At 44.2% G+C, this 27,312-nt stretch overlaps 2 protein-coding genes across 2 annotated transcripts in view; one reads left to right on the top strand and one right to left on the bottom strand.

Moving 5' to 3' along the window:
- Nucleotides 1–21,420, top strand: part of LOC143805415 (uncharacterized) — a 92,903-nt gene extending 71,483 nt beyond the window's left edge. Inside the window, exon 3 of the mRNA XM_077284727.1 lies at nucleotides 21,184–21,420. Coding sequence (XP_077140842.1) covers nucleotides 21,184–21,277 — 94 coding nt within the window. The 3' untranslated portion in view covers nucleotides 21,278–21,420. The remainder of the gene's footprint in view (nucleotides 1–21,183) is intronic.
- Nucleotides 21,421–22,244: 824 nt separating this feature from the next.
- MED27 (mediator complex subunit 27) overlaps nucleotides 22,245–27,312 on the bottom strand; it is a 170,450-nt gene continuing 165,382 nt past the window's right edge. Inside the window, exon 8 of the mRNA XM_077284721.1 lies at nucleotides 22,245–22,789. Coding sequence (XP_077140836.1) covers nucleotides 22,655–22,789 — 135 coding nt within the window. The 3' untranslated portion in view covers nucleotides 22,245–22,654. The remainder of the gene's footprint in view (nucleotides 22,790–27,312) is intronic.

Here is a 27,312-nt window from a genome sequence, read left to right as displayed (position 1 = left end):
CACCTGTTGTGAATTCCGTTCTCGGGCTCCCTCCTGTGGTCATGAGTGGTACTTTGTGAGTTCTGTTCTTGGGCTCCCTCTGGTGGCTTTGAGTGTTACGGCTGGCTTTAGCTGGACCCCAGCTGCCTCGTTTCCTGCTAGGCTTGCTGCCTATTTAACTCCACCTGGACCTTTACTTGTTGCCTGCTGTCGTTGTATTCAGTACTGGTTCAGATCTCTCTGGGACTTCCCTTGTAACCTGTCTCCTCGTGGAGAAGCTAAGTTTCATGCTAGTCTATTTTTGCTCATTGCTATTTGAAAATGTTTCTCATTATATGATGAGTTCAGTCCAGCTTGCTTATATGCTATTTGATTGCTAGCTGGAAGCTCTGGGGTGCGGAGTTGCGCCCCTCACATCGTGAGTCGGTGTGGGGGTCTTTTTGTATTCTCTGCGTGGATAATTTTTGTAGTATTTTATACTGACCGCACAGATTCCTTGCTATCCTCTTACTATTTAGTTATTAGCGGGCCTCATTTGCTAAAACCTATTTTCATTTCTATGTCTGTGTTTTCCTCTTAACTCACCGTCATTATTTGTGGGGGCTGCTCTCACTTTGGGGAAAATTTCTCTGAGGCAAGTGAGGCTTTGTTTCTCTCTAGGGGTAGCTAGTTTCTCAGGCTGTGCAGAGGCGTCTAGGCCGAGTTAGGAACGCTCCACGGCTGCCTATAGTGTGTGTTGATAGGATCAGGATTGCGGTCAGTAAAGTTCCCACATCCCCAGAGCTTGTCCTATGTTTTGGTTTACCTATCAGGTCAGTTCATGTGTTCTTACCACCAGAACCATAACACACACCTGTGCAATGATCATGTGTCTGATCAGCATCTGGATCTGCCACACCTGTGCAATGATCATGTGTCTGATCAGCATCTGGATCTGCCACACCTGTGCAATAATCATGTGTCTGATCAGCATCTGGATATGTCACACCTATGCAATAACCATGTCTGATCAGCATCTGGATCTACCACACCTGTCCAATCGTGTGTCTGATCAGCATCTGGATCTGCCACACCTGTGCAATAATCATGTCTGATCAGCATTTGGATCTGCCAAACTTATGCAATAATCAAGTCTGATCAGCATTTGGATCTGCCACACCTATGCAATAATCATGTGTCTGATCAGCATCTGGATCTGCCACACCTATGCAATAATCATGTGTCTGATCAGCATCTGGATCTGCCACACCTATGCAATAATCATGTGTTTGATCAGCATCTGGATCTGCCACACCTATACAATAATCATGTGTCTGATCAGCATCTGGATATGTCACACCTATGCAATAATCATGTCTGATCAGCATCTGGATCTGCCACACCTGTGCAATAATCATGTGTCTGATCAGCATCTGCCACACCTATGCAATAATCATGTCTGATCAGCATCTGGATCTGCCACACCTATGCAATAATCATGTGTCTGATCAGCATCTGGATCTGCCACACCTATGCAATAATCATGTGTCTGATCAGTATCTGGATCTGCCACACCTGTGCAATAATTGTGTCTCTGATCAGCATCTGGATCTGCCACACCTGTGCAATAATCATGTGTCTGATCAGCATCTGGATCTGCCACACCTGTGCAATAATCATATGTCTGATCAGTATCTGTATCTGTCACAGCTGTGAGGGATATGGATTATTTTGGCAGAGGAGAAGTGCTCACTTACACAGGTTTACACAAATTTGTGATCAATATTTGAGTTATAGGCCTCTCGTGTATATAGAAAAAGTCTTAGATCTTTCAGTTCAGCTCATGAAAAATGGAGCAAAAACAAAAGTTGCGTTTATATTTTTGTTCAGTGTATGTGAGATATTAAGCGAAGTGTTGCAGGGTGGATGTCTTCCTCCTTCCACTCAGACCTCCTTGCAGGCACTGAAGGGCGCATTGGCCAGACTTCACCTGTGCCCCATTGGTATTCATGGCGTCTGGCACCATGTTGATTGCTGAGTTGGAAGTAATGCCCCCTCCTTGGTGACTTCCAGCCTCATGATTAATTCCTGCCCATAAACCTGTGAGGAGCAGTGCGTCTGTGACAGGCAATCCTCCAGGAGAGCAGATTAGCTCACAAAGCAAATTTCTCCTCTTCCGCTTCAATCCATCAGACTCTCATTATAATCGGTGGGACAGTTCATTGAATCCCACCAGTTACTGCTATGCCCAGCAGTCTGAGTGATGGCTCTCGGGGGCCCCTGTGTCAGAAGCATCTCTATGGCCAACCCATCAGAAGGGCACATCCCACCACGTTCCCCAGTGAGACCCCCCAAAAGTGTATCAGGGGAGCTGTGCACAGATTCATACAACCCAGAGATGAGACCGGCCTCTCTTGGGGTTGTCACAGACCACCACAGAAGCCTCCAGAACATTGTCCACTGTACTTTTCACAATCCATATGGTCGGATCTCCTCTGCTTGGCACGTTTCTGAATTCTGGCAATCACAGCCTCGAGGAAAATGTCACGTTCGCTCCGCATCATTTGCACTTGTAAATAAGTGATTTTCATGTTTCTTGTTATTTTTAGCGATTACATTTTCACATTTTTTCTGCGATGGACCTGAGGCAAGACGACCGGGTGGCATCACACGAAGTGATGAGAGCGCAGTGACCAGCGTCCTCCATGTTTACAGTGGGGGGAATCTGCAGGGGTCACTGGAAATTGTGACGATTGCAGGAATTTCCACCAAATGAGAATTCTTGGAATTTTTTTTTACTACCAGACACAATCATGGTATTTTACCATGGTCGTCTCATGACCAAGAGGTGCAGCAGTTGTAGCTGATGGGTACCCCAATACGTCCTGACCTATGGAGACATCGAGCCACAGGTGGAGAACTCTAGCGCCACCTTCTGTTTGGTGCAATGTAATCCTGGGACTAGAGCACACGTCATCCGCTGTATATGAAGTTTTGCACTTCCCTTTTACAAGTGATGTATGAGGCTGATAGTAACCAAATAACATGTATAATGAAAAGTTCTACAACGAATAGACTTTGTGATCCAGTACTTTATCGTGTTTAAGATCTCTGCTTGCTGCTGGTAACTAGAAACAATCCTGATTACACTTACGAGCTGAAAATCTGTACTTATCTAATGCTTCTCTCAGCTGAGGGTTTGTTCCAGCACTAATAAGTCCAGCTATTGTCGGCCATGGAGGAGGCTGATACATTTCACCTGCACTAATAACTTGAAACAGAACAAAAAGCAGAATGTGGGCTGTAGTTGAGCTCCTTACCTGCACTGATACATTGTACCAAACTCTCAGGACAGGAGGGAGATTTTGGCTGTGGTTGTATTTCCGGTGTGCTCGAAAAAAAAAAAAAATGCTCAAGTCGCCACGGCTGCATATCTCACAACACATGCGGGGGATTACGGTCAAACAGCTTTGAGACATGCAGCTGAGGCGACTCGAGCATTTTTTTTTTTTAGCTTGCCAAAAATACTCAATAAGGACACGAGCATGCACAGATAACACTGGAAACACTGGAAAACAGGAAAAAATTCAAAGTGCGGTGAAATTGCAAAAGAAAAGTGCAATTCCACAACGGTTTTTAGAATTTTTTTGCCGTGTTCACCAAATGCTAAAACTGACCTGCCATTTTGATTCTCCAGGTCATTACGAGTTCATAGACACCAAACTTGTCTAGGTTATGTTTTATCTAAGTGGTGAAAAAAAAACCAAAGTTTGTTAAAATAAAATTGAGCCATTTTCCGATACCCGTAGCGTCTCCATTTTTCATGATCTCGGGTTAGGTGAGGGCTTAGTTTTTGTGTGCCGAGCTGACGTTTTTACTGATACCATTTTCATGCAGATACAATCTTTTGATCGCCCGTTATTGCATCTTAATGGAGTTTTGAGTTGTTTTTTTTCTCGCTACGCCGTTTAGCGATCAGGTTAATTCTTTTTTTAAATTGATCAGGCGATTCTAAACGCGGCGATACCAAATAGGTGTATGTTTATTGTTTTGTTTTGAATGGGGCAAAAGGGGGGCTGATTTAAACTTTTACTTATTTTTTTATATTTTTAAAAACATTTTTTTTTTTCACTTTTGGCATGCTTCAATAGTCTCCATGGGAGACTAGAAGCTGCGATAACCCTGATCAGATCGCCTGCATGTAGCAGAATACATGACTTACTATGAGCGCTGACCACTGGGCGGCGCTCATAGCAATCCAGCAGTGACAAACATAGAGGTCTCCAGGAGACCTCTGGTTGTCATGTCAACCCATCGGTGACGGGGGTCACCAATGGGCGCATTTCCAGCGCGATTGCCGGAAGCGCATGTTAAATGCCGCTGTCAGCGTTTGACAGCGGCATTTAATGGGTTAATAGCCGCGGGTGGACCGCAATTCCACCCGCAGCTGTACCGGGCACATGTCAGCTGTTCAAAACAGCTGACATGTGCCAGGAAAGATGTGGGCTTACCGCTGGAACTCGCATCAAAGGGGGAGACATGACATGCGCAGTACTAGTACGGCAAGTCGTGAAAGGTTTAAAGATAGCAGTGTCATTATAATGCTCCCAAATAAAAATATCTGCCCTACTCTGAGCCCCTAAATCAATAATTGCCCCTCACTATATTCCCTGCACAAAATATGACACTCAAAAACTGCCCCCTCTTTTCCATACTGGGTCCCCTCTTCACACTGTGCCCCCCATAAGGCCCAGTCACTAAACTGTTTCTATACAGTGCCACAGGGAAGGAAGAAGTAGATCCAGCTTCTGATCCACAGTTCAAAGAGACGTGGTTTAAAATCATGAAGTCTTTATTTCCAGAAAAGCTAAAAATCAATAATCTAAAAATAAAAAATATAGGAAACCTAATCCTCTGTGATGGAGGAGTAGTAGGGGGGGACCCAAAATAAATGAGGCTACCAGAAGCATTTTGAAGGTAAGTGCGTTCTTAGACTTGGTTTAAATATATATACTGTGCCCCCTCATCACACTCCCCCTCCATACTACCCCACCCACACTACGTCGTCTCTATTCTGTGCCCACTCACACTTTTCTACCCTCATATTGTCTCCTCTCACATGCCTCCTGCTAACCATACTGTCACCTCACATATTTACCCTCTCGCTCTCCATACTGCCTCTTCACACATACCTGGGACTTCCATACTGTGTCCGCACCAATCCCATCACCTTCGCTCCTCATACTGTGTCCGCATACATCCCCCCCTTCGCTCCCCACAGTGTCCGCACCCGTACTCCTCATTCTGTGTCTGCATATATTCCCCACTCGCTCTTCATACTATGTCCGCACCCGTACTCCTCATTCTGTGTCTGCATATATTCCCCCCTCGCTCTTCATACTGTGTTCGCACCCACACCGCAACTCACAATACTGTGTCTGCACCCATCCCCCTCATACTATTTCCTCATACATGCCCCCACATCTCGACCCTTCCTCCTTATACTGTGTCCTCAAATTTCTTCCGCTCCCCATATTGTGTCCACTGCCATCCCTTCCTCACTATCCCAAACTGTGTCCTCAAGCGGTACGGTGGTGCCCTCCTGCCGGCTGCGTCCAGGGCATAATCCCTGTTTCCCCCCCCCCCCCCCCCAGATACGCCTCTGAACAAACTATCAGTACATAGCAGTTTGGGCTTCTGGATTCTGATCACAGAGAACTGTCTAGACAGGATACAACTGTAACAAGCCCTCAGCTGGGAGAAGTTTGAGGTGTGAACTGGGTTTGACTTGCAGGATAGAGAGAAAAATTTTCTTATTCACGGGCGGTAAGCAGAGATCTTGAAAATGGTGAGAAAATGTAGAAAGTTGCAGCAGTTTTCGTCAACCAATGGCTGCCTCCAATACTTACAGATTTCCATAGGGGAAGGGGCTGTAAGGAAACATTTATTTGGCAGCTCTCGGATACAGCGTGGATGTGATACATTGTGCCCTTACACCTGGCGTCCATGCACCTGCTATGATGGACATCGCAGCACTCCCCTCCTCTGCTTTCCAGCTGCATTTTATTGCCGGCGCTTTTGCAGCTGTCACATCCAAGACACGGGTCATTTTTTAAGACGCTGGTTAATATTTTGCCTCCCCGTGTCTGTGGCGCAGCGGCTCCGGCTGTGATTGAACGATCAGAAGTGCGCGTGTTCCCGGCCTGATTAACTTGCTCATATTGATTCAGGGTCGGAGGGAGCGGAGGGGATTGTGATTACTGGACAGCGATGTGCGCCATGTCTCCTCATTTACTCCTGTCAGGGAGAGACTGCCAGAGGAAAAAGAATGCCCGCCATTAACCCCTTCATGTACAGCCGCCACATAAGTCATCTGATTGTAAATAATGGAGCATTATGTGCATCTCCTGTATATAATTATTTATGTACAGCTGGTATAACCTGGGCATGTTCTGTATATAATTATATATGTACAGCTGGCATAACCTGGGTATTCTCTGTATATAATTATATATGTACAGCTGATATAACCTGGGTATCCCCTGTATATAATTTTATATATATGTACAGCTGGTATAACCTGGGCATCTTCTGTATATAATTATATATGTGCAGCTGGTATAACCTGGGTATTCTCTATATATTATTATATATGTACAGCTGGTATAACCTGGACATCTCCTGTATATAATTATTTATGTACAGCTGGTATAACCTGGGCATGTTCTGTATATAATTATATATGTACAGCTGGCATAACCTGGGTATTCTCTGTATATAATTATATATGTACAGCTGATATAACCTGGGTATCCCCTGTATATAATTTTATATATATGTACAGCTGGTATAACCTGGGCATCTTCTGTATATAATTATATATGTGCAGCTGGTATAACCTGGGTATTCTCTATATATTATTATATATGTACAGCTGGTATAACCTGGGCATCTCCTGTATATAATTATGTACAGCTGGTATAACCTGGGCATTTCCTGTATATAATTATATATGTACAGCTGGTATAATCAGTGCATCTCCTGTATATAATTATACATGTACAGCCGGTATAACCTGCACTTTTTTTGTGCTAAAAATGCCCCCCCTCGGCTTATACACAAGTCACGGTACAGAAAGCCGGCGGGGGAGGGAGCGGCGGCACACACATCATACTCACCTACCTGCGCCCCCTTGGTGCTGGCACTGCATCTCGTTCCGGCCGCCGGCGCCTGCCTGCAGCTCTTCCTGTGCTCAGCGGTCACATGGTTCCGCTCATTAAGGTGATGAATATGGACACGTCTCCACTCCCATAGGCGTGGAGCGCATATTCATCACCTTATTGAGCAGTACCACGTGACCGCTGAGCACAGGAAGAGCTGCCTGCAGGCGCCGGCAGCCGGAATGAGATGCAGTGCCAGCACCGAGGGGGCGCAGGTAGGCGAGTATGATGTTTTTTGTTTCAATAGGAAACATGCACACAGGGATAGGGGATAAGGAGGCATGCATACAGGGATGGTACGGGGGAGGCATGCATACAGGGATGGAACGCATACAGGGATGGAACAAGGGGAGGCATGCATACAGGGATGGAACGGGGGAGGCACGCAGACAGGGACGGAACGGGGGAGGCATGCAGACAGGGATGGAACGGGGGAGGCATTGATACAGGGACGGAACGGGGGAGGATTGCCTACAGCGATGGAACGGGGGAGGCATGCATACCAGGACAGGGAAGGGGGAGGCATTCATACCAGGACAGGGAAGGGGGAGCCATGCATAGCAGGACAGGGATGAGGGGACAATGCATACCCAGCTTATACGCGAGTCAATAAGCTTACCCAGTTTTCCATGGCAAAATTAGGTGTCTCGGCTTATACTTGAGTATATACGGTAATTATACATGTACAGCCGGTATAACCTGGGCATCTCCTGTATATAATTATAAATGTACAGCTGGTATAACCTGGGCATCTCCTGTATATAATTATATATGTACAGCCGTGTATCTTCTGTATATAATTACATACATACAGCTAATATAACCTGGGTATGGAGAGGACATGGCGCTGCGGTGCAGATGTACAGTGGGTACAGAAAGTGTTCAGACCCCCTTTAATTTTTTTTCACTGTTTCATTGCAGCCATTTGGTAAATTCAAAAAAGTTCATTTTTTTTCTCATTAATGTACACTCTTCACCCCATCTTGAATGAAAAAAAACAAATGTAGTAATTTTTGCAAATTTATTAAAGAAAAACTGAAATATCACATGGTCATAAGTATTCAGACCCTTGGCTCAGTATTGAGTAGAAGCACCTTTTGAGCTAGTACAGCCATGAGTCTTCTAGGGAATGGCGCAACAAGTTTTTCACACCTGGATTTGGGGATCCTCTGCCATTCTTCCTTGCAGATCCTCTCCAGTTCCGTCAGGTTGGATGGTGAACGTTGGTGGACAGCCATTTTCAGGTCTCCCCAGAGATGCTCAATTAGGTTTAGGTCAGGGCTCTGGCTGGGCCAGTCAAGAATGGTCACAGTTGTTCTGAAGCCACTCCTTTGTTATTTTAGCTGGGTGCTTAGGGTCATTGTCTTGTTGAAAGATGAACCTTCGGCCAAGTCTGAGGTCCAGAGCACTCTGGAAGAGGTTTTCATCCAGGATATCTCTGTACTTGGCCACATTCATGTTTCCTTCAATGGCAACCAGTCGTCCTGTCCCTGCAGCTGAAAAACACCCCCAGAGCATGATGCTGCCACCACCATGTTTCACTGTTGGAATTGTATTGGGCAGGTGATGAGCAGTGCCTGGTTTTCTCCACACAGACCATTTTGGTGATAATTCTAAGCGGTATATATTCGTCTCATCAGACCAGATAATCTTATTTCTCAGTCTGGGAGACCTTCATGTGTTTTTTAGCAAACTCTATGCAGGCTTTCATATGTCTTGCCCTGAGGAGAGGATTGCGTCGGGCCACTCTGCCATAAAGGCTCAACTGGTGGAGGGCTGCAGTGATAGTTGACTTTGTGGAAATTTCTCCCAACCCCCTACTGAATCTCTGGAGCTCAGCCACAGTGATCTTGGGGTTCTTCTTTACCTCTCTCACAAAGGCTCGTCTCCCACGATTGCTCAGTTTGGCTGGACGGCCAGGTCTAGGAAGACTTCTGGTGGTCCCAAACTTCTTCCATTTAAGGATTATGGAGGCCACTGTGCTCTTAGGAACCTTGGGTACTGCAGAAATTCTGTTGCAAGCTTGGCCAGAGCTGTGCCTTGCCACAATTCTGTCTCTGAGCTCCTTGTCCAGTTCCTTTGACCTCATGATTCTCATTTGGTCTGACATGCACTGTGAGCTGTGAGGTCTTATATACACAGGTGTGTGCCTTTCCAAATGAGGTCCTATCAGTTTAAACACAGCTGGCCTCCAATGAAGAAGTAGAACCATCTCAAGGAGGATCACAAGGAAATTGACAGCATGTGACTTAAATATGAGTGTCCGAGCAAAGGGTCTGAATACTTATGACCATGTGATATTTCAGTTTTTCTTTTTCATAAAATTTGCAAAAATTTCGACATTTCTGATTTCTTTTCAGTCAAGATGGGGTGCAGAGTGTACTTTAATGTGAAAAAAATGAACTTTTTTGAATTTACCAAATGGCTGCAATGAAGCAAAGAGTGAAAAATTTAAAGGGGTCTTGTGATGGTGTGATATGCTATGTGGGTATCATTTTGTGTATATTTCTATTTTACTTATTTTCATGGTGTTGAGTTGTTATTTGCCATCTGATATTCTCCCCACGGTTCTGTATTGTTATCTCTCCACAGGGTCAGTGAATAATGTTGTTTGCTAATATGCTAATGACATGTTGACCTAGCTTGTTGAAACAATGAGCCCCTGTGACCTTCCCCCTCTTGACCTGTGAATGGGGAGGTGAGACACAGACCAGTCTTGTTTGGAACTATGAAGTGAACACAGCACATCAGAGAGAGAAAGAAGGGAATATGGACTGTTATCCTCTGTGCTGGATTGTTGGACTTTTATTCTGTAACGGAACTGCATTCGTGTTCTGGAATATTTTATCCTTTGTGTGGTGGATTATATGGACCTTTCGTACTTTTGCCTAAATAAAGTTCTTGGGATTGTTCACTATTCTCTTGCTCTGTTGATTGTGTGATACCGGAGAAGGAACCTGTGACATGTCTGAATACTTTCCGTACCCACTGTATATATAGGTTGGTGTGATGTGATATACCAAGATGTTATAATTACATTAGGCCTCCACCTCTCCGTTTTTTTCTACCTCTATTTTTCCCTCTCTCGTTCCCTTTCTCTACATAACATTATGCAAATTACCTCTTTAGAGAGGTAGAGGACTTGAACTCTATAGCGCCACCTGTTGGAAGTACACAGTCACAATCAACCCTTTAACGAGTCGTGCAATATGACTTAGGATAAAGGCCAAATCAGTATCTCAATTCGCAGACACGGTGTTTCGGGCTGTTGGCCCTCGTCAGTGCGAAGCATGAGAACTGATTTGGCTAGGTGACAGGCACTGGACTGGGGTCTAAGGGGTAAGGTTTCTCCTTGGGGTGAGTGACATACCAGCTCTGTCTTGTCAAGGTAAAGAGGCTTATTCGCCGTGCAATGCTCCTCTGGGAAATTTAATATGCAAATTGCCTCAATAACATACACATAACATGGACATTTGACATTGCTGAACCAGAAAGTCTCTGAGCTCCAATTCCTGTTAAATATTTTGCTAATAACCTCGTGTCAGGAAGAGGCAAGAAGTGAAATATTGCTGGGATAAGTGTGTTCTTAGTTGGTGAAATTGTAGGGGATCTTGTGCTTTGCTCATTTTCTTGGCTGCCTCTGTATGGAAAATCCTATATCGGTGTGAGCTCTTTGTTGTGTTCCTCATACCACCTCTGAACACTGTCTGAACTGAGGCCAGGCATTATCCCACTGAAAAAGGGCACTGCCACTAGGGAAAATAATTCTTCCATCACTTCATGGTCCAGTTCTGATCCTCATATGCCCACTGTAAGGTTAGCGGTGAACAGAGGTCAACATGGGCACACTGCCCGCTCTATGTCCATAGAGCCCCATGCACATCAAGCTGCGAAACTCATTCATGGCCAAAAGTGTAAAAACCATTGAAATTGTTCCAGAAAATGAAGTATTTGCCCCCCCAAAATTAGTGCAATTACACATGTTTTGTTATGCTCATGTTTATTTCCTTTGTATGTATTGGAACAACACAAAAAAACAGATAAAACAAGGCATCATTTCAAGCTAATCTCCAAAAATGGGCTAGACAAAATTGTTGGCATCCTCAACTTAATATTTGATTGCAGTTACTTATTGCAAAGGGTGGGCAACCAATGGCTCCCTAGAACCATCAACAAGCTTCTTCCAACTCTTAGCTGGAATTTTGGATCACTCTTCTTTTGCAAACTGCTCCACGTCTCTCATATGTGAAGGTGCCTTCTCCCAACAGCAATTTTAAGACCTCTTCACAGGTGTTCAATGGGATTTAGATCCGGACTCATTGCTGCCCACTTCAGAACTCTCCAGCGCTTTGTTGCCATCCATTTCTGGGGGCTTCTTAATGTTTGGAGTCATTGTTCTGATGGAAGACCCCTGACCTAGGACGCAACCCCAGCTTTCTGACACTGGGCATTACATTGCAATCCAAAATCTGTTGATAATTTTCAGATTTCATGATGCCTTGTACACAGGCAAAGCACCCAGTGCCAGAGGCAGAAAAACAGCCCCAAACATCTTTGAACCTCCATCATATCTGACTGTAGGTACTGTGTTCTTTTCTTTACAGACCTCATTCCATTTTTGGCAAAAAGTAGAATGATGTTATTTATCAAACAGCTCCATCTTGGTCGTAACTGTCCACAGTACGCTTTCCCAAAGGATTTTGGCTTACTCTTGTACGTTTTGGAAAATTGCAGTCTAACGTTTTTATGTCTGTGTGTCAGCAGTGGGGTCCTCCTGGGTCTCCTGCCATAGCGTTTCATTTCATTCAAATGTCGACAATTAGTTTGTGCTGACTTTAATGCACCCTGAGCCTGCAGGACAGCTTAAATTTCTGGGGAACATGATTAGGGCTGCTTATCCATCATCCACAACATTCTGCGTTGCAACCTTTTGGCAATTGTCACAATTGACAAAGAAACAACAAGATCTCTGGAGATGGACCTGTAATCTTGAGATTGTTGATATTTTTCAACAATTGTGGATCTCAAGTCCTCAGACAGTACTCTCCTCTTTCTGTTCTCCATGCTTAGTGTGCCACACACAGACACACAATGCAAATATTGAATCAACTTCTCCCCTTTTTATTTTTTTCAGGTGTGATTTTCATATTGCCTATACCTGTTACTTGCCACAGGGAAGTCTGAATGAGCATCAAATGCTTGAAACAAAGTTGTTTACCCATTTTTGGAAATGTGACAACAATTTTGTCCTGCCTATTTTTGGAGTTTTGTGTGAAATTATGTTAAATTTGCCTTTTTTCTCTTTTTTTTGTGTTGTTCCAATAAATACAAGGGAAATAAACGTGTGTAATTGCAATAATTTTCTGGGAGAAATACTTAATTTTCTGGAACAATTTCAAGAGTGCTAATACTTTCGGCCTTGACTATATGTGCTCTTCTATTAAACAGAAACACTCATGCAGTACCAACCATACATTGGGATAAAGTGCTAGAAAGCAAAAGGAAGTACAATAGGATTTTATCTTATTAAAATGTTAAATAAAAAGGTTATACTAACCTGGTTACATTGTGATCTTACTAGAGAGCATACAATCCCAGCTGCTTCAGGTCTATGGGTCCTAGGACCAGATACAAACTTGAAAAAGGTAAAATTGTGCAAATTCTACGCTGCTCGCGATTGAAGGGCAATTCCAGGTACACATAAGGAGGGTATGCGTTTTTTGTTGTCTATGCGTTTTGAAGTAGCTTGCCTCTTCCTGAGGAAACACGCGGAATTTACACAATTTTTCCGTCTTCAACCATATACCGGGGACACCCCATAAAAACATCAGTATACCAGGAATATCCCACATTGGGACATTCCATTGCATATGGCGGAAGTCCCACAAGACGCTCCATATACCAGGAACACCCCACAAGATCTATCGTTTACCGGGAACACCCCGCAAGTTTCTCTGTATACCGGGGAGACCTCACAAGTCCAACCCTTTTGGAGGGGACCCAGTCATGTATAGATACAATATGACACTTGTTAGTCTCTCGCAGCTTCATGATTGCCCAAATCGTCTACAAGAAGTGACCAGCCACCTGCTGATATGTCCCCTGCCTCAGGCACCAAATAATGACAGAGAATCTATGGACTCTATCATTTACAATTTTCTGGTGTCCTTTCTAGCAGTGGGGCATAGAGGGGCTGTAGAGGAGGTAGGTAGCCCTCTACCACCACTATAGAGCTATCACTGCATAGATCTGCTACTATCCCCATCAGGCAAAGGTGAGAACTCTCAGCCAACAGATTAAATGTAAAGTCAGCGACAGAGAACACAATCCCCACAGTCAGCATCGAGCGGCTGATTACCGCAGCGCACATCAGCACAATGCTCATTAGCATCTGATTAACTGTGACCTGCGACCGCTCATGTTCCAGATCTCGGTGACCAGAAGGATTAAAGGTGCAGGGAGAGGATGGAAGGAGAGACGAGACAGGCAACAAGCAATGGCAAGCAAGAGACGCCAAAACAAGTAGATGGGAGACATGCCTCAGAGAAAAGTCCAGAGGGGAAGTAGATGGCTATCTACATCATGTAGGAGACAAAGATGATGGGTAGATAATAGATAACTACAAGATACATTTTGGTTTCTATGGAGGTCACTTGATTATGGGATAATCCATAATAAATCTGACGTCTCTGACTCTGGTATAATTGCTTTTCCTCCCCGGTTCCCGCAGACGTTCCCATTTTCGTTCTCATTGTTATTTAAATGCGGGTTATGGGGTAGTTTGATCCAAATCATTTGTTACAATCGGAGACACCAATCAGATGGGTATTAAACCGAAGGAGAAAAAGTAAAAGTGGAAATAAAGCAGGGCAGGAAGAAACACTGATTAAGCAAAAAGTTCACAGACCTTCACAAGACTAAAGCTGCACACACGATGATGAGATGGCGCACACGCACTTATTAATGGCAGATTAGCAGTTTACAGTCAGTTATATAACCCTTTTACACATCTGCAAGCTTCACAGCTGGAATCTCACAAAATGCATTGCCTGAATTATAAGGAACTTTGCTACACTATCCACAAGCTTGCGGACAGTCTTCACTAACTGCTACCATTAGTGAGTGCAGCTCTGGAGTATATCACAGGATATAATTAGGGGTCGGTACATGATAAGTAATGTATGTACAAGTGCTTCTCGTTAAATTAAAACATCATCAAAAAGTTAATTTATTTCAGTTCTTCAATACAAAAAGTGACTCATTATATAGAGTCAGTACAAACAGAGTGATCTATTTCAAGTGTTTATTTCTGTTAATGTTGATGATTATGGCTTAGGCTAGGGTCACATTGCGTTTATGGCTGAGCGCTAACGGACAGCGTTGCACGGGGAAATTAACGCTGTGCAACGCGTCCGTTAGCGCTCCCATTGCCCGCAATGTTAAAGCGCCTTGCTAGCGCGTGTCATTTTCGGCACGCGCTAGCGATGTGCCGGTGTTTTGTAGCGCACATCGGACGCTGCTTGCAGCGTCCGCGGTGCGCCCGAGGTCCGTTCCCCGCTCTCGCAGATCGGGGATCTGCGCTAGCGGGGACGTTTAACGCGACCCCGAAAAAAACATTGCGTTAGCGCAATCCGCTAGCGCTTAGCGCTAAACGGATTGCCCTAACGCAATGTGACCCTAGCCTTACAGCCAGTGAAAATCCCAAAGTCATTATCTCAGTAAATTAGAATACTTTATAACACCAGCTTGAAAAATGATTTTAAAATCTGAAATGTTGGCCTACTGAAATGTATGTTCAGTAAATGCACTCAATACTTGGTCGGGGCTCCTTTTGCATCAATTACTGAATCAATGCGGCGTGGCATGGAGGCGATCAGCCTGTGACACTGCTGAAGTGTTATGGAAGCCTAGGTTGCATTGATAGCAGCCTTCTGCTCGTCTGCATTGTTGGGTCTGGTGTCTCATCTTCCTCTTGACAATACCCCATAGATTCTCTATGGGGTTAAGGTCAAGTGAGTTTGCTGCCAATCAAGTTCAGTGATACAGTTGTTTGTAAACCAGGTATTGGTACTTTTGGCAGTGTGGACAGGTGCTAAGTCCTGCTGGAGAATGAAATTTCCATCTCCAAAAAGCTTGTCGGCAGAGGGAAGCATGTAGTGCTCTAAAATTTCCTGGTAGATGGCTGCACTGACTTTGGTCTTGATAAAACACAGTGGACCTGCACCAGCAGATGACATGGCTCTCCAAACCATGACTGATTGTGGAAACTTCACACTAGACCTCAAGCAGCTTGGATTGTGGCCTCTCCACTCTTCCTCCAGACTCTGGGACCTTGATTTCCAAATGAAAAGAAAAATTTACTTTCATCTGAAAACAACACCTTGGCCCACTGAGCAACAGTCCAGTTCTTTTTCTCCTTGGCCCAAGTAAGAAGCTTCTGGCGTTGTCTATTGGTTATGAGTGGCTTCACACAAGGAATGTGACACTTGTAGCCCATGTCCTGGATATGTCTGTGTGTGGTGGCTCTTGAAGCAATGACTCCAGCAGCAGTCCACTCCTTGTGAATCACCCTCAAATTTTTGAATGGCCTTTTCTTAAATATCCTTTCAAGGCTGCGGTTATCCCGGTTGCTTGTGCACCTTTTTCTGCCAAACTTTTTCATTCCACTCAACCTTCCATTATTATGCTTGGATACAGCACTCTGTGAACAGCCAGCTTCTTTAGCAATTACCTTTGTGGCTTACCTTCCTTGTGGAGTGTGTCAGTGACTGCCTTCTGGACATCTGTCAACTCAGCAGTCTTCCCCATGATTGTGGAGCTACTGAAACAGACTAAGGGACCTTTTAAATGCTTAGGAAGCCTTCACAGGTGTTTTTTGTTAATTCTAATTTACGGAGATGACTTTTGCGTTTTCATTGGCTGTAAGCCATAATGTTGATGATGAACAGAAATAAACACGTGAAATAGACCACTCTGTTTGTAATGACTCTATATAATATGAGTTTCACTTTTTGTATTGAAGAACTGAAATAAATAAACTTTTTGTTGATATTCTAATTTAGTGAGAAGCACCTGTATGTGCACAGTGACTGTGACCAGCAGAATAGTGAGTGCAGCTCTGGAGTACAATACAGGATGTAACTCAGGATCAGTAATGTAATGTATGTACACAGTGACTCCACCAGCAGAATAGTGAGTGCAGCTCTGGAGTATAATACAGGAAGTAACATAGGATCAGTAATGTATGTACACAGTGACTGCACCAGATCCTCCCATGTTGTTCTGGGCTGATTTCTGACCCTTCTCAGAATCATCCTTACCCCACAAAGCGAGATCTTGCATGGAGCCCCATACCAACGAAGATTGACAGTCATCTTATGTTTCTTCCATTTTCTAATAATTGTGCCAACAGCTGTTGCCTTCTTACCAAGCTGCTTGCCTGTTGTCCTGTAGCCCATCCCTGCCTTGTGCAGGTCTACAATTTTGTCCCTGGAGTCCTCAGACAGCTCTTTGGTCTTGGCCATGGTGGAGAGGTTGGGGTGTGATTGAGTGTGTGGACAGATGTCTTTTCTACAGATAACGAGGTCAAACAGGTGCAATTAATACAGGTAATGAGTGTAGAGTAGGAGGGATTCTTACAGAAAAACGAACAGCTCTGTGAGAGCCAGAATTCTTGCTGGTTGGTAGGTGATCAAATATTTCATGTAATAAAATGCAATTTTATTATGTCCAATACATAACATACATTGTGATTTTGTTTTTTTAAGATTCTGTCTCGGAATGAGGTGTAGGTGGGAAAATTTTCAAAATCAGCACTTTATCAAACAGTGTATCATACTTATTTTCTTCATTCTAAGCTTTAGCATTTAGAGCCACAGCTGTGGAACTGTAAGTCCCAGAAATCTCTACATTCTTCTTCCTCCTTTAGAGAGGTTTGGTGAGGACACGGCTGCTCTGTTCTTATTAATTATTTATGGCTATGTTTATTTTGGTCCAATAAAGTCACCTTGTTCCTTGGCTTTGATGGGATGGGGTGAGGATGTGACGGAGATTGTCAAGAGTAAGCTCTGCCAAGATGACGAGGAGAACCGCACACAGTTTTCATCTTCATATTTCTGACAGCCAAACTAAGAAGTGGCGGTGCAAGCGGACTGCAGGGGTCCCAGTTCTCGGGTTCTGTATTCAGATGTGATATTTCACATCAAGACATTCAATGACGCTGACAGTCGGTGTACGGGATAACGTTGCTGGCACTCTGGTTTAATATATATTGATGCCGACGCTCTGGGTACGGGATAATGACGTTGATATTCGGGGTACAGGATAATGACATTGACACTCGGTGTACGGGATAAAGAAGATGGCACTTTGGGTACAGGATAATGACGCTGACACTCGGTACGGGATGAGGCTGATATTTGGGGTAGAGGATAATGACGCTGACACTCGGGGCACGGGATAATGACGCTGACACTCGGGGTACAGGATAATGATACTGACACTCGGGGTACAGGATAATGATACTGACATTCAGCGGACAGGACAATCGGGTCACCTACAATGCAGAGCATTACAGCTATAATGGATGCACCTTTAATATGCAGCAAGGATCAGTGAAGTGCTGAGTCTTCGGCTTCTCCGCATTGATCACTGATCGCTTCCATTTTTCAGTCATCAATATTTTTTTTTTTTTTCTAGACTTCTACAGTTTTAATTTTCAGCAAGAGGTTTAATTAAAGAAAGGAGGAGAAGCAGACTCTCCACACCCATACTAATCATACTGCTAGGGCAACAGAAGGATGGTACATACCGGTACTTACAATCTAACTAATCTGCTATACTGTGCTCTTACATAGGACTGCAGGTGACATCTACTACATTATTTGTACTCGGTTATCACTGCATTATCTGTATTATTACATAGGACTGCTGGTGACATCTACTACATTATGTGTATAAGTTATCACTGTCTAATATGTGGTGTTACATAGGACTGCAGGTGACATCTACTACACTATCTGTACAAGTTATCACTGTCTAATATGTGGTGTTACATAGGACTGCAGGTGACCTGTATTGACATTTTTCATGCTCTGTTACTACATAACACACAGCTCGTAAATGTTACGCTTCAGCAGAATTTTGGAGAATGTTTTGATCCTCATTGTTGGATGGATTTGAAAACTTTTTCCTATAAATGGATTCGGAGCCCTAAAGGAGGCCCTGGAGGAAGCGCGGCAGCTGACAGAAGGCCTTGAGGAGAAAATTGCATTGTTTTTCTATGTCTTGATCAATATGAGTTCCTGAGGTGAACCGAGTAACAGCGGCAAACGGCCATGAAAAATGCATGATTGGAGAGGGGACTGGGGGGCTCCCAGGGGGCACAGGTTAAACAAACCTCGTACATGTGTACAGTATTGACATTGAAGTGAGAACAGAGGAGTTGACAGTAACAGGAACTCGACTGATTTTTCAGCAGAGTTTGGAGCTCAGAACCAGCACCGCTGCCATCTACGAACGCGATGTGTCACGGTAATAGGACTAGCTTTCCTTAATTTTATGTACATCCCTTAGGATTAGAAAGCCAAGGCTGCTTTCTATATATGAAAAAGAAATACTGCACCACCCGTATGTTCAGGTAACGTGTGGTTATTGCTGCTTACTCCCATTCACTTCAATTGAGATCTTCTGCAGTACCAGCAATGACCTGCAGACCGGTGTTATGCTTCTACCCTGGAAAACCCCTTTAAGGAGCCGTCCGGTGACATAAAAGCCGTGGGTTTTGCCTCTCTTGTCCCTGCCGCAGAACACATAGTGAGAAGAGCCACAACTAAGACGTTAGGAGAAAAATGCCAGGGGTGCTACTCTTTATTAATATTTATAAGGAATGGGAAGTTGACATATGGTAGAGGCTTAAAGTGCGTGGACGTGACATCTCATAACCTTATCAATCTATATACAACATGACTGTAATAGTGAAGGTATACACCTTTAATTATACTGTCACAGTGACTTCTTTGGGGAGTTGCTTGTTTGACATGAAATGCGTTGACCAGTTCATGTGACCATCCCCTGCATCAAATGCAGAAGCTAACAACTAACACCACCTTGCCTTACACCCCCTTGAAAAAGACACGGGTCACAAAACCCTTGTGTGAGAGTAGCACTCTCGTATGTAAGCTGCCACTTGTATGTGACATGAAACGCGTGGATGACCTACTGTGAGAATCTGCCATGGTGCATGGTGGGCCGCTGTCACTGTGCGATAGTATCCGTCACCTGACTAAAGCATCATTTTCCATTGACTTCTCTGAGGTTCATGGACTGAAATTGTGTGGGTTTCTTACTGTGACCCTTTTCTACAATGTCTGTCATTGTAGCACTGTGTTGCCCACCGACCATACCAATAGATCTTCTTACAGATGTATAACTTGATGCAATGTCCTCACATTTCGGTTCTAGCTGCTATACCTCGCTCACGGGTTAATGGTCATAAAAGGGTTAACTCAGTCCAGGAACTGTCATAAAGTAAAGTAAGGAAGGTAATTGTGTGGTAAGGGAGATCGATAGTGATTTTCAGCCATCGCCTGCCTTCTTCAGGACACGATCCACCTGCCTTTTAAGCTTAATGGTTTGCTTGCAGCGCAGGCCAAGATGTCACCCGGTACGGAGAGCCGAACAGTGGGACGGAGCGAGTCCTCCACCCGAGGTTCCCCGCAGCAGACTGACGCCAGACTGCTGCAGGTGAAACGGCCAAGCACTAAAAGCTCTGCAGGCCACATCAGCGAGAAGGAGCGAGCCCCAGCTATATATATAATTAATACCTCCTATATATCCTCCAGAAAACGTGCTGCGGTCTGCAGATTCCTAGAGAACAGGCCTTAAAGGAAAACTCCACCCAAAATCCACTGCACCACCCATCCAGAGGTAGAAAACTGACCTGACTGCGGCAGATGTGTCACAACTGTACCCAGTCTACACAACCCTCTGTGAGCTAAACAGCCTGGACATTGGACTGAAGACAAACAATCCTGCAAAACTTTTGTGAGACTTTCTCCTGATAGGATCAGAGTTTGTAACAATGTATCTGCACAAGTGTTGAGCTCACAGAGGATCTTCTAGCACGGAAAGAATTTTGCTTGGAATGATTCAAACTCACAGAGGGTTTTCTAAAACTGGATCTAAATCACACAGTAATCTATGAGCTCAACACGCTGGAATAATACACAGAGGATTTTCTAATCTGAACCCGATTCCATCTCTCTCCTGATCTGAAAGTGTGTTACAATGTATCAGTGAGAATAAATAAGTCAGGAGATCCTGTGTGAGCCGAACACTCCAGACTGATTCATTTTACTTGCAATGATACATTGTTACAAACCAAGATCAAATCAGGAGAAAGACTCACAAATGGCTTTGTGCAAACTATTTCCAGTACAGACAATCCTCTGTGGGCTGAATACTCCAGAATGATACTTTGTATCAGTGCAAATAAAATGTAACAAGCTTTCAGATCAGAAAAGAGACTCGCAGAGGATTTCCTAAAATTGGGTCCAGATTAGACAATCCTATATGAGCTCAACAGCCTGGACACCGGACTGACATTTCATTTGCATGGATACATTGTATTTGTCCAGAGTGTTGAGCTCACAGATGATTGTCTAATCTAGAACCAAGTTTAATAACAATTCCAGAAAGACAGAGTGTTTTCTGAAATTCCGTCCAGTCTAGATAATCCTCTGTGATATCAACACTCCGGACTGATATATTGTTACAAACTCAGATCAGGTCAGAAAACAAACTGACGGAAGATTTTGCAGGATTGCTTCTCTTGCGTCCAATGTCTGGATTGTCCAGCCAGGATATAGTGTCACAATCCCTCAGCTACGACGTGTAATCATTCATAAAAGGCTTTTAGGGTAAGAATGCTGTGATTCACTGACAGCAAGCACCTAAATCACCAACTAACTGTTTGTAACACTAATTTTTTTTTTTTTTTTTGCAGTTGTAAGATCCTCATTAAGATGGAGATGGACCGAGGCGTTGCTGCAGTTGCTAATTATCTCCACACACAGACAAAATTTGTGATCTCTCCATGAACCCTTATGGGGGCGGAGGAGCCATTAGAGCGCAGATTTTCTCTCCTAGAGGACCCTCAACAGAGGGAGAAATGACTGCAGAGGAATTGCACAGAATTATAGGATGTTAGTAGCCTCGTTGTCGCCACCAGCGGCTTCCTGCAATGACAACCATCAGCTCCCATTGGATCAGGGACCCCTATAGTTGTAGCTTTAGGCCGGGGTCACACTTGCGAGTGTGATGAGAGTTTCCCGCCTCAATACCCAGCACTGTTGCAGACACTCGGACTGGAGCATGCGGCTGTATGTATTGCTATGCAGCTGAACGCTCCGGTGCGAGTGCGAAACTCGCACGAGCTTCTCGCATCACACTCGCAAGTGGGACCCCGGCCTTAGGCAGGGTTCTGGTGCGACATCATGTCAGTCATGGGTGGCCATTGGGGAAGATGACCAGTAAGCAGGGACATCACTATTGCTCATGCTGCTACATGCATATATTGAGCCACCATGTTTTCATCCCATCAATAGGCAAAAAGATATTAAAAAAAATAAATGTCGATCGGCTACGCAATAGGACCATCATGCACTATTCATCAGGATTTACTCCTCTAAGGATCCAGAAGATCTAAGACACCTTGTGCATTTGTGTTTAGGGGAAATCTTGCTCTTCAGCAGTGATTCCCGAACCCTGGTCCTCCTGGCCCCCAACACATCATGTTTTCAGGATTTCCTTAGTATTGCACAGGTGAGAGAACCTGTGGCAGTCTCTGATGCCTTAATAATAATGCCATCACCTGTGTAAATCCAGAAAACACGACATGTTGGGGGCCGTGGGGACAGGGATTGGCAATCACTGCTCTATGGGGTCCGGGGAATGCACCCTCAGCGACTGCCAGACACTAACATGAAGAACAAAGGCCAAGATTATCCCAATATTTGGCCCAAACGCTTTCTACTTTAGTATCTTAACCCATCCACATTACAAAACTCCCCATAATTTGTTTTATTGAAAACTGGAAAAAAAATATTTTAATAAAAAAACAGAACAAAATTGGTTGCAGTATATTGAGTTTTTTTTCGTATAAAATAACAAGCATTCAGTGATGGAAAAGCCAAGGTTTTCACTTTTTTTTCTCAAGCTGGAGATGTAAAAATCATCAAATTCCTGATGCCCCTTGGGCCCAATGTCTGAATAGTTTCCAAATGTCAGAGCGGTGCCCAAAGCGCAGGATTAATAGCTTCTAGTGAAGGGTTGTATGTCTCATCTGTGCAGGGTCCAAAGGTTTTCAGCCCCAGGAATCTTCAAATATCTTCACCTTAGTCCCGTCCCCCAAAAAAATAGGGGTATGTGCAATAAATTAAGCACTAGAGCAACACCATAGACCGCTCTCCTCTGTGCTACTGCCGGCAGGTATCATGGAAAGCCTCTAAAGTGCGGAAATCCCTCCATGTGGGTGGCAGACCGTCCTGCAAGAACTTTCCGCAGCGTTGGCACGGAGCCTGGAACAGCTTGATATAACTTCTTAACCAGGTCTGCAAAAGGGAAGAAGAGGTGGGGGGAGGGGTAGAGAGAAGAAATCAAAAATGTCATCCTAGCTGTCATGTTTAATGCTCTGGGTGACGAGATGACACGTTCTGGCCCAGGCCCAGGCCAGACATGCTGATTTCACAACAGCCACTGTGCAAACTACCGCTCAGGAGTTTTATTGTTACAAGGTCAAATGAAAGCTGATTTATAATAAGAAAAAGTCAGAAATTGTATTTTATTTCCTCCAAGGCTCAGCTATCCTAAAAGCAGCATCCCATATGGCGAGGAAACTTTACGTAATGCACAAAAAAACATCATAAGCACCAAAAATAGTCTACGCAGAGACAAGGCTATGAATACAGATCTTATGTACTGCAATGTTTTAAGGGGGCGGTGTCAATGGGAATGGAACAAAAATTAAAGTTTTGTGTTTCTTGTAAGATATATCTGATTAATAAGACCTAGAGAAGGCCCTGTCATGGTTGGTCTTTTTGCTGCCAAGAGTACAGGACCAAAATGTGATTCATATGACCCAGTTAATAGAAATCTACTGCTTGACTTCCCCATGTAAAGACATTGGTTTCTAGGCAGTAAGTCCCTTGTAATTAGATCAGGGGTGGGGAATCTTTATTTTCTGAGAAAGGGCCATTTGGACATTGAAATAATCCTTTTGGGGCCACACAAACTGTGCGCTACCTCCACCCACAAAGTACATTCTGAGGCTGGCACTGAAGTCAGGACATAGTGTTTCATTGCATGCGCCTCGGTGTTCAGTAGTGAACGCAGCATACGTGTGCTCACAGAGCAAGACGAAATTGATGGGCCGCCGGCTATCAAAACACAGGAGCCGGCCCAAGCACAGCGGTCACCGGGGATCTGCACAAGGGGGGGGCGGGCCTGGATAAAAAAAAAGGTCATTGAGGGCCATAAACGTCCCACAGGCCTGAAGTTCCCTGCCCGTGAATTAGATAGTCAGACATGGCTCAGAAGAATTGGCAACAGCCTGCCAGTAGAAGGCGGACGGCAGCTGGGCAGAAGTCATGTTACCACATATAAGCCTGCAGCATTAATCAGATTTTTCATCCACCTAATGGACTATGACTACGGAGTAGAGGTAGCCATCGTGTCTCTTGGACTGTGACTTCGGAGCAGAGGTAGCCATTGTGGTATGGGTCTCTTGGACTATGACTTATGAGCGGAGATAGCCTTAGCGGTATGGGTCTCTTGCACTATGACTTATGAGCAGAGATAGCCATAGCGTTATTGGTCTCTTGGACTATGACTTATGAGCGGAGATGGCCATAGCGGTATGGGTCTCTTGGACTATGACTTATGAGCGGAGATAGCCATAGCGGTATGGGTCTCTGACTATGACTACTCAGTGGAGGTAGCAATAGTGGTATAGGTCCACGCCAATCATTTTGGGCCTCCCTCTGTTTCATGTACCCCACGGAGGATGTCTAATGCTGTGGCACTATATTGTATGTGCACAGGGCATCATTGCGTGCTATTTAACCTCTGGTAGATCCAAGTGTCTGCTCTGTAAGGAATCAGTTGTGCTGGTCTTGCCATGCCGGCCCTGCATGTCCAGAGGATTGAAGGGGGGAGGGAGGATTTTTAGCAGAAAATGACATTTTCCTAGATTTATGTCTTCGGCATTAGGCTGCTGTTCCCACAGTAACCAGTGTGTCCGAGACGTCTTCCTGCTGATGAATGAGCGGGTGCTGGCGCCTCATTCTGCGGATTATACAGAAGGAACGCATCCCTCTGAAATTCTTTGACAGGTTTTGTGAAAATGAGACTGGCATGATCGGTGGGTAAATAAAAACTTAGGAGAAGCTAAACAGTTACATACTCAATATTTCTTCCTTCAATCAATACGGGAGGAGAGAATGAGGGATGGGCGGCCGCCCGGGATGTACGTTTGTCTGTGTTCAGGCGAGCTCCTTCCCCGCAGAAGCCGTCAATATCTGACTTTACGAAAAACAAAACACTTAAGCTGCACGGTGCAGCCCCCAAGTCATGGCTTCATGGGCTCGTTATAATGAGAGACCAACAGAGAAGATTCTTCCTGCATGACCATCCTCCAGCCGGCCACCATGAATAGTCTGGTCTGAAATTTTCCCCAAATTTTGATTGACTATGATCCAAAGAAACATTTCAGTCAAACGCCCAATGGTCACACAGTGGTGGGTTTTTTTATACAGCCAGCTTCACATGATTTTGCCTTTGGGCTTTTGTGGAAATTACATCTTGTACATCTTTAACAGGAATGAAACCAGCCGCCAATACATTCTGGAGACCCAAGCTCAAAACGATGGCGAACATGATGAACACTTTACAAGGCAGAGGCCTAAAGATGCGGCATGAGTAGTTGCCAGTGTCCACAGCCTATTATAAGACTTGGTGGTGCATATGGCTGTTGCTCGATTGGTACCCAACCTGCGGTGTGGTGACATGAGGAGGCATGCACTGCAGTGTTAGGAGGTACCCCAGGGTCCAGGGACGGCACCAGGAGGGGATGGTGAGGTTTTATAAATACTTATACTGACACACTTCGGGGTCAGGTTTGATCTAGGGTTTATAATTTCATGGCGGTCTGATCTAGAGCCTTCCATTTTTAGGGGTCTACTCTAAGGTTTACAATATGTACAGGGTTTTATCTGGGATCTAAATGTGGTGTGTGTGTGTGTGTGTGTGTGTGTGTGTGTGTGTGTGTGTGTGTGTGTGTGTGTGTGTATATATATATATATATATATATATATATATATATATATATATATAGGGTCAGATGTGGCATCTGTGAACAGTGAGGTTATAGCCTGTGGTTAGGGTTGAGGTCTGTCCTGGGGTCTAAGTACTTATTTAGGAGGTAACGGATGTAGTCTGTCAGCTGGAGGGCCATATGTACTATTTGGGATTCAGATGATATTGGCTGGCGGTGTGTTCTAGGTAGATTGGCTGGGCACAGTGGCTTTGCTCCGTCCATTATGCCCCATTGCTCCGTCCTGCTGTCCTCATTTACATAGAAAGACTAGTGCTGCTGGCGATGCTACCCTTTCCATTAAATCTCAGGAATCTGCATAGGGCACATAGCAGCTTAAGTACAGTTGTGTGAAAAAGTATTTGCCCCCTTCCTGATTTTCCATTCTTTACATCTTTGTCACATTTAAATGTCTCAGATCAACAAATTTCAATATTAAACAAAGATAACACAAGTAAACACAAAATGCATTTTTAAATGAAGGTCTACTATTAAGGGGAAAAAGAAATCCAAACCTACAGGGCCCTGTGTGAAAAAGTGATTTCCCCCCACCTCATAAATATAAATTAACTGTGGTTTATCACATCTTTGGGAAGCTGAGTTCAATTTCTCTACCCACAACCAGGCCTGATTACTGCCACACGTGTTCTCAAGCAAGAAATCACTTAAATAGTCCTGCCTGAAAAAGTTAAGTAGACCAAGAGATCCTCAAAAGCTAGATATCATGCTGCAATCCAAAGAAATTATAGAACAAATGAGAAACAAAGTAATTGACATCGATCAGTCTGAAAAAGGTTAAAGACCATTTTTAAAGCTGGGACTCAAGCGAACCACAGTAAGAGCCATTATCCACAAATGGCGAAAACATAGAACAGTGGTCAACCTTCCCAGAAGTGGCCGGCCAACCAAAATTACCGCAAGAGCGCAGGGACAACTCATCCAAGAGGTCACAAAAGACGCCACAACAACATCCAAAGAACTGCAGCCTCACTTGCCTCAGTTAAGGTCAGTGTTCATGACTCCACCATAAGAAAGAGACTGTGCAAAAATGGCCTGAGTTGGCAGAGTTCCAAAACAAACACCACTGCTGAGCAATAAGAACATAAAGGCTCGTCTCATTTTTGCAAGAAAACATATTGATGATCCCCAAGACTTTTGGGAGAATAACCTGTGGACCGACAAAAAAAAAAAGTTACATTTTTTGAAAGGTGATGTCCCATAACATCTGGTGTAAAAGTAACACAACATTTCATAAAAGGAACATCATACCAACAGTAAAATATGGTGGTGGTAGTGTGATGGTCTGGGGCGGTTTTGCAGCTTCAGGACCTGGAAGACATGCTGTGGTAAATGGAACAATGATTTCTATTGTCTTCCAAGAAATTCTACAGGAGAATTTCCAGACGTCTGTTCGTGACCTCAAGCTGAAGCTCATTTGTGTTATGCAGCAAGACAGTGATCCAAAACACACCAGCAAGTCCTCCTCTGAATGGCTTAAGAAAAACAAAATTAAGACTTTGGAGTGGCCTAGTCAAAGTCCTGACCTTAATCCGATTGAGATGTTATGACATGACCTTAAATAGGCGGTTCATGCTTGGAAATCCTCCAATGTGGCCGAGTTACAACAATTCTGCAAAGATGAGTGGGCCAAAATTCCTCCAGAGCTTTGTAAAAGACTCATTGCCAGTTATTGCAAATGCTTGATTGCAGTTGTTGCTACTAAGGGCGGCCCAACCACTTATTAGCTTTAGAGGCAATCACTTT

The sequence above is a fragment of the Ranitomeya variabilis genome, chromosome 2 (assembly GCF_051348905.1).
Source record: "Ranitomeya variabilis isolate aRanVar5 chromosome 2, aRanVar5.hap1, whole genome shotgun sequence".
NCBI lineage: Eukaryota > Metazoa > Chordata > Amphibia > Anura > Dendrobatidae > Ranitomeya > Ranitomeya variabilis.
The sequence above is the reverse complement of the archived record's forward strand: the minus strand, read 5'-3'. Positions and strand labels throughout refer to the sequence as shown.